At 35.3% G+C, this 11966-nt stretch overlaps 5 protein-coding genes across 6 annotated transcripts in view; 1 reads left to right on the forward strand and 4 right to left on the reverse strand.

The window, feature by feature from the left end:
* The window catches only part of LOC104702434 (tetratricopeptide repeat protein SKI3), a 7162-nt gene extending 5875 nt beyond the window's left edge, over positions 1 to 1287 (forward strand). The window contains exons 20-21 of one of the 2 annotated variants that reach the window (XM_019227861.1): positions 168 to 807; positions 900 to 1287. In XM_019227861.1, the coding sequence (XP_019083406.1) occupies positions 168 to 807; positions 900 to 1093 (834 nt within the window). In that variant the 3' untranslated portion in view covers positions 1094 to 1287. Of the gene's footprint in view, positions 1 to 35; positions 808 to 899 lie in introns of both variants that reach the window. The other variant, XM_010418286.2, reaches the window with a different exon arrangement.
* On the reverse strand, positions 1186 to 2086 carry LOC104702433 (calcium-binding protein CML39-like). Its single transcript, XM_010418282.2, has one exon. The coding sequence runs from the start codon at positions 1835 to 1837 to the stop codon at positions 1358 to 1360; it is 480 nt and encodes a 159-aa protein (XP_010416584.1). The 5' UTR covers positions 1838 to 2086; the 3' UTR covers positions 1186 to 1357.
* LOC104702435 (calcium-binding protein CML38) lies at positions 3722 to 4468 on the reverse strand. The gene has a single exon (XM_010418287.1). The coding sequence runs from the start codon at positions 4387 to 4389 to the stop codon at positions 3841 to 3843; it is 549 nt and encodes a 182-aa protein (XP_010416589.1). The 5' UTR covers positions 4390 to 4468; the 3' UTR covers positions 3722 to 3840.
* LOC104702436 (uncharacterized protein At1g76660) lies at positions 5875 to 8551 on the reverse strand. Its single transcript, XM_010418288.2, has 3 exons — positions 8090 to 8551; positions 6423 to 7521; positions 5875 to 6334 (listed from the first exon to the last, which is right to left on the reverse strand). Exons 1-3 carry the CDS (start codon positions 8126 to 8128, stop codon positions 6162 to 6164), a joined length of 1311 nt encoding a protein of 436 aa, XP_010416590.1. The 5' UTR covers positions 8129 to 8551; the 3' UTR covers positions 5875 to 6161.
* On the reverse strand, positions 9802 to 11960 carry LOC104702437 (UDP-galactose transporter 2). The gene is made up of 5 exons (XM_010418289.1): positions 11506 to 11960; positions 11222 to 11406; positions 10929 to 11129; positions 10483 to 10644; positions 9802 to 10397 (listed from the first exon to the last, which is right to left on the reverse strand). The coding sequence occupies exons 1-5, from the start codon at positions 11639 to 11641 to the stop codon at positions 10038 to 10040; spliced, it is 1044 nt and encodes a 347-aa protein (XP_010416591.1). The 5' UTR covers positions 11642 to 11960; the 3' UTR covers positions 9802 to 10037.

Below are 11966 nucleotides of genomic sequence, written 5' to 3' on the forward strand. Positions count from 1 at the left end.
TAAGATACTTGCTTATTCTGAATCTCGTGCAGAAGGCACGTGAGCAGAGATTTCCTCGCCAACTTTGTAGTGCTATTGAGCGTCTAATCTCTGTGGCACTCTCTGATGAGACATGTTCGAAGGAAGGCGAATATCAAAAGTTCCAGCTTCTGCTTTGTGCTTCTGAGATCAGTTTGCAGAAGGGAAATATAGCAGAGTCCATTGCCAATGCTCGAAAAGCTTCTTCCCTTTCGCTTCCAAGTAGCTACTTATTTCTAGGACATTTGCAACTTTGCCGTGCCTATGCAATAAAAGGGAGTACCAGAAGCATGCAAGAGGAATACAGAGCGTGTTTGGAGCTCAAGACTGACTTAAATATTGGTTGGATATGCCTGAAGCTCATAGAATCTCAATATGATCTGGAACCTGATGCTAACTTCTTAGAGATGAGCCTACAAGAATGCTCGAGCCAGAAGAAGAATTCATGGAAAGAATGGATGGGTGTATATAGTTTAGCTCGTGGCTTAGATTCCGTCGGGAAAAAAGACTTTTTCTTAGCAGAGGAATTCCTTGCACAAGCTTGTTCGTTGTTTAATTCAGAGAGCTGTCTACTTCTCTGCTATGGTGCTGTCTGCATGGAGCTGGCTAGACAGTCTAATGACTCGCAGTTCCTCTCACTGGCTGTAAAAAGTCTTAGCAAAGTTCAAGCGAGTTCGTTGTTTCCTTTGCCTATCGTGTATATATTATTAGCTCAAGCACACGGTAGTCTTGGCTCTAAAGAGAAATGGGAGAAGAATCTTCGTCTTGAATGGTTATGCTGGCCACCAGGTTAGACTGCAGATGTCCTAATCTTTATCTTTTCGTATTCCACCAAAACTTTGAGCACAACTGAAGTTTTATTTTTTAATACTTTTGGACAGAAATGAGACCTGCTGAGGTTTACTTCCAGATGCATATACTCGCAAGACAATCAGAAGACAGACCTGAAACGGCTTCAGGGATTGAAAACTACCAAAGCCCTGAGAAATGGGTGACTAGGGCGATTCACACAGACCCTTCTTGTCTGAGATATTGGAAGGTCTTGGATAAGCTTGTTCAACATCCCATGAGCTGAGAACTATAAATTGAAATCCAATCTGTTCTGTTATATATATTTTTCTCTTGTATGATGCTTTGATATGTAGTTTTTGTGTAACACCAAATAGAAACACAATGAAATAGGATTCATGTACATTGAAACTGAAACAAGATGAATTTTTTTTTTAATGAACTATGATGTTTTGATAATATATAAAACAAGTTTTTGGATATTGCTTGCAAAGCCTTATTTACATAGCCATATATCAAACAAAAACTATAGAAGACGAAGCAACAAAGCTTAAAGCATCATGAGGGCAAACTCATCAAAGCTTAAAACTCCATCAGCATTGAGATCAAAAGCTTGAATCATATCTCTGCAATCATCAGTGGTTCTCGACTCACCTAGCTTCATCAGCATCATCTTCAAGCTTCCTGGGGTAATGCAATCTTCCCCTTCAGCAATATACATTCTAAAAGCTTCCAGTATCTTCTTCTTCTTCTCTTCCTCTGTGAATTCGTCGTTCCCTTTGATAAGCTGAGCAAACTCATGAAGATCCAACATCCCATCTCCGTCTATATCAGACAGTTTAACAGCAGCCTCGGCTTCTTCATCAGACATTTGCTCTCCCATTGTCATGAAACTCTTCTTAAGCTCATCAGCAGAGATTCTACCATCTCTGTTTGCATCCATGTAAGCAAACACAGCCTCTAGGTCTCTGTTCTTGTCTTCTAAGAATTTCATGAAAGATGAAGATAGCTGACGTTGAATATTCTTCATTTTGAATAGGAAAAAGAAATGTTGCAGGTATTGTATGTGTGTTTACAAGTATGGCTCTTTCTTCTTGATTTAAGAGTTGAATGAGAAAATGGTATAAAGTGTTTCTCTATATATATGGGTGTGTTTTCAAGTCAAGAATAAGAAAGTAGAAATTGAAACGAATCAAACGTGGGAGATTTAGACTAGTTCTTTAGATCTAGAAAAAATAAAACTTATATTATTAGTCTTTAGATCTAGAAGAAGTAGTAGTATTATTAGTAGGTCTTCCAGATCTAGCTGAAAGGAAATATTAGTATATCCGTTACAACATGACTGTCATCCCCATGTTTTAAACACGCTTTTTCTTTCTTAAATTTAGGTAGATCTAGAAGAAGTAGTAGTACCAAAAAAAGGTTTAATGGTAAAATATAAAATAGAATTTACTGGCATTTTGTCTTTGTTTTTAACACTAACTAGGTTTTCATCCGCGGTACACCACCGGAATAAATTAAAAATTAATGTATTTTAAATAATATTTTTAATTTATTTAGTTTTCAAATTTCCAATTAATTAAATTTTATATAATTAATTTATAATTTTGTTTAGAATATTTTTTTCTTACGTTTTATACAGTTTATAACCTAATTATATTAAATTTGTTATTAGATAGAATATAAAATTTTAAAACACTTAGTTTTATTTTCTATAATTAAATAGAGGTATATGCCTATATGGTATGTTAGTGTATATTTTTATGTGTATACAATTTTTTTTTTAGAATATTAAGAATGTGTTGTAGTATGTGTAATATTTTGTAGTTCATATACTAAATAATTTATAAGTTAAAATTTCAAACTATGACTACAAATCTATAGTATATGAAATAAACTAATAATTTTAGTGTTGGTTCTATAGTCCAAACCCGTCATGCTAGGCAGATCACGCAACATGTTCAAAGATTTTTAATCCGCAAAAACTCATCATACGAAACCCGTGAAAATAAAATATAGTTTGTGAGTCTAAAAGTCACTTTTTATCAAACAATTTTTCAAATTTTTAAAGAACAGTATTTCTTCACTCACCTTCTTATAAAATAAAGAAATAAAATATGTATACATTTACAATTATGTTTGTTACCTTTTAAAACAATTAGTTTCTATAAAAAAAATCAAATATAAATAGAGTTAATTTATTTATTAAATTAGTTATTTAATGTCAATGGCATGACTGTAAATAAGTGTCAACTTGAAGATTTATTTTATAAATATCTCCAAAAATGTATACATAGAGATGTATCAAGGAGAAGTATGAGCCTTAATGTTTTTAACTTGGCTGGCTTCAGCCTTGATGTTTTTTTTTGTTTTTTTGTTTTACAGTAAGTAGGTGTTACAAATCCCTACAGATGAATTAGATGGGACTTTACTTAAAACTAATATAAATACAACATAATCGATCTATTCATAACGAATTGACTTGGAATTAATATCCCAATTCATAACATAGTATCAAAAAATCTAAAATGACATAGCTCGATATGGATATTGACGGTCCAGGAATGAGATTCGGTTCGAGATGGACATAAAAAATCATCATCAGGACGTGTTAGAAATTTTAACTGTTAATATAACTCTATAGGCAAGTGGAAGAAACTCATTGGCAGGGAGGGGATCTTATTAAATTCCTTAATTGTTACCGTTATGTAAATATCTGACAAAGGCGCATTTTGAATCTTGTTACTGTCATATTACTGATTGCACATGCCCACCTTTTGTCTTGAATTGTGAATTTCAGGGTATTATATATGACTATGAGCAGAGTCATGGTCAAACCACAATGGACTCTATGGTAAATTGACCCTTTCCTGTGAAGAACATCCTCTCTAATAATATAACAAAGTTTCACAAATGGTCAAATAAGAATCGTGTTTATTGCGTCACAAGCCATTAACATTATATACAGTAGAAGATCAAATAAAAAGAACAACAGAAAGACAATATTGGAGCTAGGTGATAATAACTATCATATTAGCGCATCATAAGAGCAAACTCATCAAAGCTTAAAACTCCATCAGCATTGAGATCAAAAGCATTAATCATAACTTTGCAATCATCAGTTGTTCTTGACTCTCCCAGCTTCTTTAGCATCATCTTCAAGCTTCTTGGTGTAATACACTCTTCACCTTCTGAAATATACAATCTAAACGCTTCCTTGAGCTCCATTTTCTTCTCTTCCTCTGTAAACTCATCATCATCTCTTTTGATAAGCTGAGCAAACTCCTCGAAATCTAACATCCCATCTCCGTCTGTATCAGACAGTTTAACCGCAGCTTCGGCTTCTTCATCGGACAACTGCTCTCCTAGTGTCGTGAAACTCTTTTGAAGCTCTTCCGCAGAGATTCGACCGTCTCTGTTTGCATCCAAGTAAGCAAAAACAGCCTCTAAGTCTCTGTTCTTGTTCTCAACATTGCTACTGCTATGTTGCTGTATCTCTCCGGCTGAATCTTTCCTCTCCGGTGACAGTTTCCGGCAGAACTTCTTGAAAGATGATTGACGTTGGGTATTATTATTCTTCATGAGACAAGTTTTGTATAGGTTTATTATTTTTGTTTTGTGTTGTTTTCGAATTGGAAAGTGAATGAGAAATATATAGAAAAAGGTTTGAATGGTTTATATATATATATAGGTGTGTGTGTGTGTGTCTCGTCAAGTTGTGATAATGAATTTGTTGTGTATTAGACGTGGGAGATTAGTGTTTTAGATATTTATGATATATTTAACGAGTTCTTTAATAGGTCCACCATGTTTTTGTTTAAAACACGCTTTTTCTTCCTTTTTAATTGGATTAAGACGAGGAAATAGTAAACAATAAAATATAAAGACCACACCGGCCACTTGTTTTTGACACTTGCATTGTACACGAGATTTTTTATCGGTGGGCGCTTGGAAGCTTCACCTCTTTTATAGTCTTATATCTCTTTTTTTCTTTCTTTTCTTAAGAAAGAAGAAGAAGAGAAGAAGAAGATAATACATTTGTATTGACTACGTGGAAGAGAATGATTGATTGATAATGAAACTTAATCTTCCGCAAACCGGGGCACTCTTATTTGCACATAGTATTGAAACAGTGCAAATAAATTTGTACTCTCCCTATTTCAAAATATAAAATACTCCATAATATAAAATACTAAACTAATTTAAAAGTTGTATAGAAACTTGAAAACATCTTATATTATGAAACAAAAAGTATTTAAGAAGTTTTTTTCTTTTTCTATTGCTTGTAGTGTTTTTCTTTTTGTTTCTTTTTTACAAAAGATTACGTCATTTATTCGTGAAAGTATAATGAAAATAAGAAGTTTTCAAAATTTATTATATTAATAGGAATTTGTTTTTCCCATTGTTGAAAATTTGAAACAAATATAAAATGTAGTGCCTGAAATTGCAAAAAAAGTCTTTATTTTCACCAAATTCTAAAGTCGCGCTTTCTTTCTATAATTAACTTTATTTTATTAATTAATTAGGGGTTAACGGTCACAAAACGGCTGCAGACCAGAGCATTTAAGGCAATGTTTCCTTAATTAAAAGACTAATTCGATAGATTAAATTCTTAAGCAAGATGAAACTCAAACGTAAGCAACGTCGACAACCCAATATCTAATCTGGCCCAATAATATTGACCCGGTCCAGCAACATTCTAGAACACAGGAAGAAACTCATCAGACTATAGAGAGATACAGAGACTACTTTCACAAATGTTTTGAAAGTTAACGTGTTACTACTGTTTTGTCTCTGTGTTTTCTAGTAAAAATCTTTTTGATTAAAAAACCTCCATTCCAATTATAAAGGTGAACTAGACTTTACAACTTGCAAATTTTTGATTAAAAATACAAAATTTTAGTATAAACACAATTATCAGAGCATGTCAATGTTCTCACAACAATGTCAATGTTCATATAGAAAATCAAGAATTATCTAAGCCTTAGGATAATATTAACATTCAAGAGTTCCAGTCTAACATCTTTTAAGTCCTTAACAATGCATAAAAGAAGAGAAGAGATCGACTAAAGAACCTCAAAACAGATAGCTGCAATTAGATAAAAGATGGGTCTTACAAAAAAGCCATGTCAAACTAAAAAACAAGCATTCACTTTCTCACCCTTGCTCTCTTATATATATAACATCATTCTTCTACTAAAAAACCATCTGTAATATATATATATATTTTTATATATCTATATATACTTAAAGAAAAAACTAGATTTCTTATCTCAAGAGTTAGCATCACATGATCACATTTTAGAACTTAGAAGACCTTAAGAACAGAGCTGGCTTTGTTGTTGTTGTCTTGATCAGCCTATCCTGTGTCTGTTCTCTCTGCTTTCTCTTAAGCTTCTTCCTCTTCGGTATTCTACCTCTGCATCAGAGCTCGAGATGGGATAGCTTCTGCTTCCTTTTACAGAACCCACTCTCGATAATAGAGCCTCTTCATCCGCGTGGATGCGCTGGTTTCTTTGTTTGTGATCTGAGCCATACAATTATGATACAATTTAGCACACAATGAATGATATTTTCTCTGCAAGGTGTTTAAGATTTCATGCGATAATACTCACCTTTGTAGCCATTTGATGCCTTTGGTGAATGAAAGTCCACAGCTTGTGAATCAAGATCAGCTTCTGATTTGGGGCTTGTTTGACTCAGCAAATTTACTTCTCTTCTAAGCAGCTTTTGTCCATCGCTTGGAGAGTAAGTCGCTTTGCTAAAAGAATCATCCATCACATCAGTGATCTCTACATACTGACTAGTTGTGATGATTTCATCTGCACTAAACCCAAAAGAAGCCCTGTAAGCTTCCAACTCCTCCATGTCTTGCTTGGGACTTCTGTTCTGCCTATTCTGGTTCCCGTTTCCATATCCATTTGAAGGATACACATCTGAATCCTTCGACACGCTTAACCTCCCACCATTTTGAGGAACCGAAGGGTCGTGATCCAGGTAAAACTTGGCAAAAGTTTCAGGACAGAAGAAGTTTGACTCCTGCAAAGGTGTTGAGACACCATTTGTGTCATACCCAAAGGTGTTGCCAGAATCACTCCTTGAGCATTTACCATTTTGAGGAGACAATAGCCCATCTCCTGAAGCCCGTGAGATTGGTGATCTAAGAGCACTGGCTGGACTTCCGGGATAAAGAGAATATGTAGCCTGAAGATCACTTGAAACATTGTAATGACCTTTACCAGAGGAGGAAGTCAAGAAACGAGCATAAGGTACATCAGGTGAAGAAGGAGCAGTCAGACGTGCAAGCTCTGGAGGAGGAGTGAAAGGAGCAGTCGATGGCTCAGTAGTGAATGTAGAGAAAACAGGCGGTGAGACCAATTGAGTTTCATGAGCATATGGTCCAGTGGCATACATACTCGATGAAGGACCTCCAGGAGAGTTTGCAGCCAGTGATAAGTAACAGTTTGGTGACTGAGCAGTTGAAGGAAGAGCTGAATTGGTGAAAGAAGCAGGAGAGGATGGTGGAGCTAGAAGTGATAGATTGATTCCTCCAGTAGCTTGGTTATTCAAGACACCAGCTTGATGAGCTCCATTAGGTTGTGAGGCTGAGACATTACCACCTTCCGGAATGCGAGATGCAGGTACAATTCGTTTTCCGCCTTTTTGTGACTTGAAGCATGAGAACACTCCTAAACAGCCTCCCCACCTCTTCCTCTGGTAAAAGGACACATATACACACACACACTTCAGTAAAAGAGCTTAACTAAAGCTAAAACATGTAAAAGAGATCTGGAAAGTAAGAAGATAAGTGCCCCATATAAGTGAATCAAGCGTGTATACAAAACCATGAATATGGATCTAAAGTTATGTTCTTTTAGAAAAAACGTAATCTTAGAAGCTTACACGCATCGAATCTAGATCACAACCCCAAAAAAAAGCTTGAATTTTTAAACTAATTGAATGAGAAAATGTCAACTTTTTAATCAATTTCTCAATTATCACTTGCTGCAACACTGTGTTAGAATGATCAGAGGAGAGACTCAACATAAAACCCTAAAGAACATTGCTCTATCAAGTGAACAAAAAAAAAAAAGCAGATTAGTGCGAACAGAGTTGGAGAGTCAGATCTAAGTAGCAAGAGAGAGAAAAAAAAAAAGGAAGCAACTTTTCCAAAAACGAAAACTTTAAAATCTGAAACAACTTAGACAACCATAGGAGACAGAGTGAAACTATGAAACTAAAACCCACAAACAGGAATTCAAAAGGAACAGAAGAGAGAAACCTGCTCCTGCTGAAGAAATCTATGCTGCTCTGAACCCATTAGTAAGTGTGTCTCTGTTCGTCAGAAAAAAAAAGCACTGAGGTTTATTATTCTTCTGAGTAGGGTTTTCTCAGGTCACAGAGGACGTAATCATCTGTGGGTTTGCTTCAATTTTTCTCACAATCTTCTTCTACCCTCTCACTGATACGATCCAGACAAAAAATTAAAGATTTGGGAAAGAAACAAAGTTGATATTTTTAAGTGGAGTAAGGGAGAGAGAGATTAAGAAAAAAAAGAGGAAATTTTTGAGAAGAGAAGAGATGTAAATAAGGAAATCTGCACTGATGCAATCGGCATGAAAAGATGATCCCTTACGATGGAAAAAGCATTTCTATTTTAATCAGAATGTGACTTTACCACCATGAATATGATAGAGAGCCAAAAAAAAAGAAGATAAAAACAAAACACACACAAAAAAGCTCTCTCGCTCAAGCAAAACACAANAAAAAAAAAAAAAAAAAAAAAAAAAAAAAAAAAAAAAAAAAAAAAAAAAAAAGGAGAAAAGAACTCTGTTAATAATGTTAAATCTCTTCGGTTTTCACACTTTCTGATATTGCAAAAAAGAAAGAAAAGTTTTAAGAGTTTTGGAAATTTAATTGGTACCTCATTTTGGGAAAAAATTGAGGTTTAAGTCGGTCATTATATGGGTAAATTACTACATCATCTAATCTAAACCCTTTACAAAGTTGATTCGATGAGCACGTGAAGGACGTTTACTACTACTAATAAGGGTTAAGGGAGAACATGTAAAAGTCAAATTTTTCTAGTATTTGCTTTTTTGGTTTGGTCTAAAAAACACGTCCAAGATCAGTGTATGTATAACTGCTAAGTCAAGCGACCACCATTGAGGTTTAAATAATAAATGCAATGACTTATCAAGAACAACAAGATTGCTGTGATTATTTTGGCTTTGGAAGTTGAAAAAAACAAAGCTTTGATTAATAAAGATTTTGGCCCAAAAAAAAGAAAAGAGGAAGAAGAGATATGTGAAGATTAGTGACCCTAATTTTATGAACTAAGATTAAAATTTTTGTTTTAGAAAATATATTTATTGATCATATTTTCGGCAATTGAGAAGATTAAAAGAAAAAAGGTAAAAAGAAAAAAGGTAAAAAAAAAAAAGAAAAAAAATAGGTGATTCTTTTCTCTAAAATTTTGTTTTGATCTTTTATGAATTGTCTATAGGTTTTGAGGGTTCCAATAAAGACATTAAAGCAGAGGAAAAAGAGGGCCTAGTAATAGCATGGTACCTAGTTGTAGGATTTGGATCTTTTTTGGGGTCTGGTTTCATATTACTGGGACCTCCCAATTCTTTCCCATCTTATTACTTAACTCAGTAACTTTTTATTATTATTTTTACTACCACCATCCAGTAAACTTTTCATGCCCAATCCAATCACAGTACTACTAACAAAAATTATTTACAGCTCCCAGTGAAATAACCCTATCTTTTGTTTTAATCATTCCCTTATAGCTTTAAACCACATCACATGTACTTTCTTGTATTTTTTAAACACACATCACATGTCCTGACTCATGACCTGAGTTATTATGCTCGTTTCCACCAAATTTATAACATTTGGACTCTGGTTACTGTTAGAAAATTTTATGCCATTGATTCATTCATATAATACAAAAAGATCTGTTTTGGTAATTCTTAGTGTTATATTAAATGAATAAAACTCACATGGTTCAGTTGACATTTCTGTATTACTTTATATAGAACGAACATCCACTATTTAAGATGGGTCTTGTACTTAAGGAAAGAAGGATATATAGGCTTTCTAAAGGCCCAAAATGATCTAAAGTGGAAAGAACAAAGTACAAATGGCACACAAAGGAAATATTTGTATAAAGAATCAGTTTCGACGTGTAATTTGAAATTGGATGATAAGCACCACACACACTTTTATGGTTTAGTGTCACCGAGCTCAACGTCTTTCAAGTCGATATGCTCAACTCCTTCTTTGAGTAGCTTAATCTCATCTTCGGTCATACTGTTTTTGCCGTGTGGCGTCGACTTTGCGTTTCTCTGTTTCTCTACATCAACCGCCCAACTATAGATCACCATCCCAACAATAGCTATGGCCATCCCGGCGATGTTCTTGAATGTCATCTCGGAATCAAAGAGAAGCCATCCCAATGTGAGGACGCAGACTGTTTTCATGTGGCCTAGAACTTGGAAGGATGTCGCTGAGAATCTTCCGATGCAGAGATATTGGCTTATGTTACAGAAAACAGCTAATGCACAGGAGAGAAGAATGCAGAACTGCAAAATTGAGAGATAAGAGTAAGGATTTTGTGTTTACGTTTGAGTCATCTCAATCTTAGAGAAGTTGAAAAAATGTACTTACGATGGCGCCGTAAGTCATCTTGTAAGTAGATATGAATTTGCCGCTCAAGAAATAGTCAACAAAAGGGCCAAAGATGAGAAGTGAAATGGCTTGGATTGGGGCTGTTTTGCTCAGCAATTCAAAAGATCCTACTGAGTATTTCTTTTGCAGAGAACCTATTGACTGTTATCCAAAGAAAAAAATGAAAATTTTTATCAGCCAAACACTTGCTGGAGAATAAATGCCCTTTTCAGGATTCCAGCAAGTACTAGAGAAAACTGTGTCTCCCAGATTAGCTTTTGAATTCAGATCTAAGAGGCCAAACAAAGACATAAATCGAGATCAAAGGGGCAATAAGGTTCCCCTCCAGATCCAAGAAAAGTTTGAGGCTTTGCGGTTTCAAGAACGAAAGAGGGATCAAAACAAGCAAAGCCACAGATCTAACATAAAGAAAGGGGAAAACTTACAATCTGCTGGAGAGATGTGGAGAAAACAGCAGTGCATGCACAAATGAAACCTTTGGCATTAACTTTCACATCAGTGACAGTACAGATCCCAACACCAATAACCACAACCATAACAGAAGCTTTCACTTCTTTACAGTAATGCTTGCTATGTATAATCCATTCCAACACGCATACCACCGGAATCATGTTCAATTTCGAAATCTATGTGAGCAACAACAAAAATAATCAAAATCAAAAACGAAAAGATCTTTCAACAGAGTAACAGAAAAGAGTCAAAAAAGAAAGAATTTTACTTGGTAGAAGCCAACAGAGTTGAGCATAAGACTAAAGTTCATAGCAGCAATGGAGACGTTAGCAACAATGGAGAACCAGAGAAGCTCCCAAAGAGGAACATGCTTAGATGCTGATAGTCCTGTAGCGTTTGAGACCATACCAACAAGTGCAGTGAAGGCGAAGTGAAACCCCGTAAGAGTTGTAGCTGTGTGGAATCATTATTATAAAGAAATCATCAGATTCGTCAAGATGAGAGAGGTTAGATCACAGAATCAGAGAGAGAGAGAGAGAGAGAGAGACATACCAAAGCCAAATCCGAAACCAGAGGAGGACATGAGCTGTTTATTAGCCATGATGATTCCAACGGAGCTGATTACATTCATAGCCCATGCTCCGACGTCAGACACCGGCGATTTCTTCTCGCTCTCAGTTTTCTCCATTTTCGAAAATTGAACACCGACACTATCAGATCCGGAGATCTCGATTTGATTTGATTTTTTTTTTTTTTTTGAAAAAACCTAAGTGCAAGCGAAAACGAGATCTGATAAATCTCGATTCTCGCCTGCAGATTTCTAGTGAATCAAACACGGAAGAGACGAGATCTGGGTCACGCCGTAGAAGCGGCGAAGAAAACACACAAACACAAACACGTCTCTCTCTCTCTCTCTCTCGATCACACACACTCTGTGCTGTGCTACTACTACTTATGGTTCACTACTGCTTGACTCGTCGTCGCTGGATAGGATATAATAATCTCACAAGCAA

The sequence above is a fragment of the Camelina sativa genome, chromosome 7, assembly GCF_000633955.1.
Source record: "Camelina sativa cultivar DH55 chromosome 7, Cs, whole genome shotgun sequence".
In the NCBI taxonomy this organism is placed as follows: Eukaryota; Viridiplantae; Streptophyta; class Magnoliopsida; order Brassicales; family Brassicaceae; genus Camelina; species Camelina sativa.

Bases quoted from the DNA above. Each gene is read 5' to 3' on its own strand.
- LOC104702437 (XM_010418289.1), bottom strand. From the start codon at position 11,641: ATGGAGAAAACTGAGAGCGAGAAGAAATCGCCGGTGTCTGACGTCGGA. The intron at 11,407-11,505 runs GTATGTCTCTCT...GATTCCACACAG, and splicing joins TGGTTTCGGATTTGGCTTTG to CTACAACTCTTACGGGGTTT. The intron at 11,130-11,221 runs GTAAAATTCTTT...TTGCTCACATAG, and splicing joins ACTCTGTTGGCTTCTACCAA to ATTTCGAAATTGAACATGAT.
- LOC104702436 (XM_010418288.2), bottom strand. From the start codon at position 8,128: ATGGGTTCAGAGCAGCATAGATTTCTTCAGCAGGAGCAG. The intron at 7,522-8,089 runs GTTTCTCTCTTC...TCCTTTTACCAG, and splicing joins GATTTCTTCAGCAGGAGCAG to AGGAAGAGGTGGGGAGGCTG. The intron at 6,335-6,422 runs GTGAGTATTATC...TGTATGGCTCAG, and splicing joins GGCATCAAATGGCTACAAAG to ATCACAAACAAAGAAACCAG.
- LOC104702435 (XM_010418287.1), bottom strand. From the start codon at position 4,389: ATGAAGAATAATAATACCCAACGTCAATCATCTTTCAAGAAGTTCTGC.
- LOC104702433 (XM_010418282.2), bottom strand. From the start codon at position 1,837: ATGAAGAATATTCAACGTCAGCTATCTTCATCTTTCATGAAATTCTTA.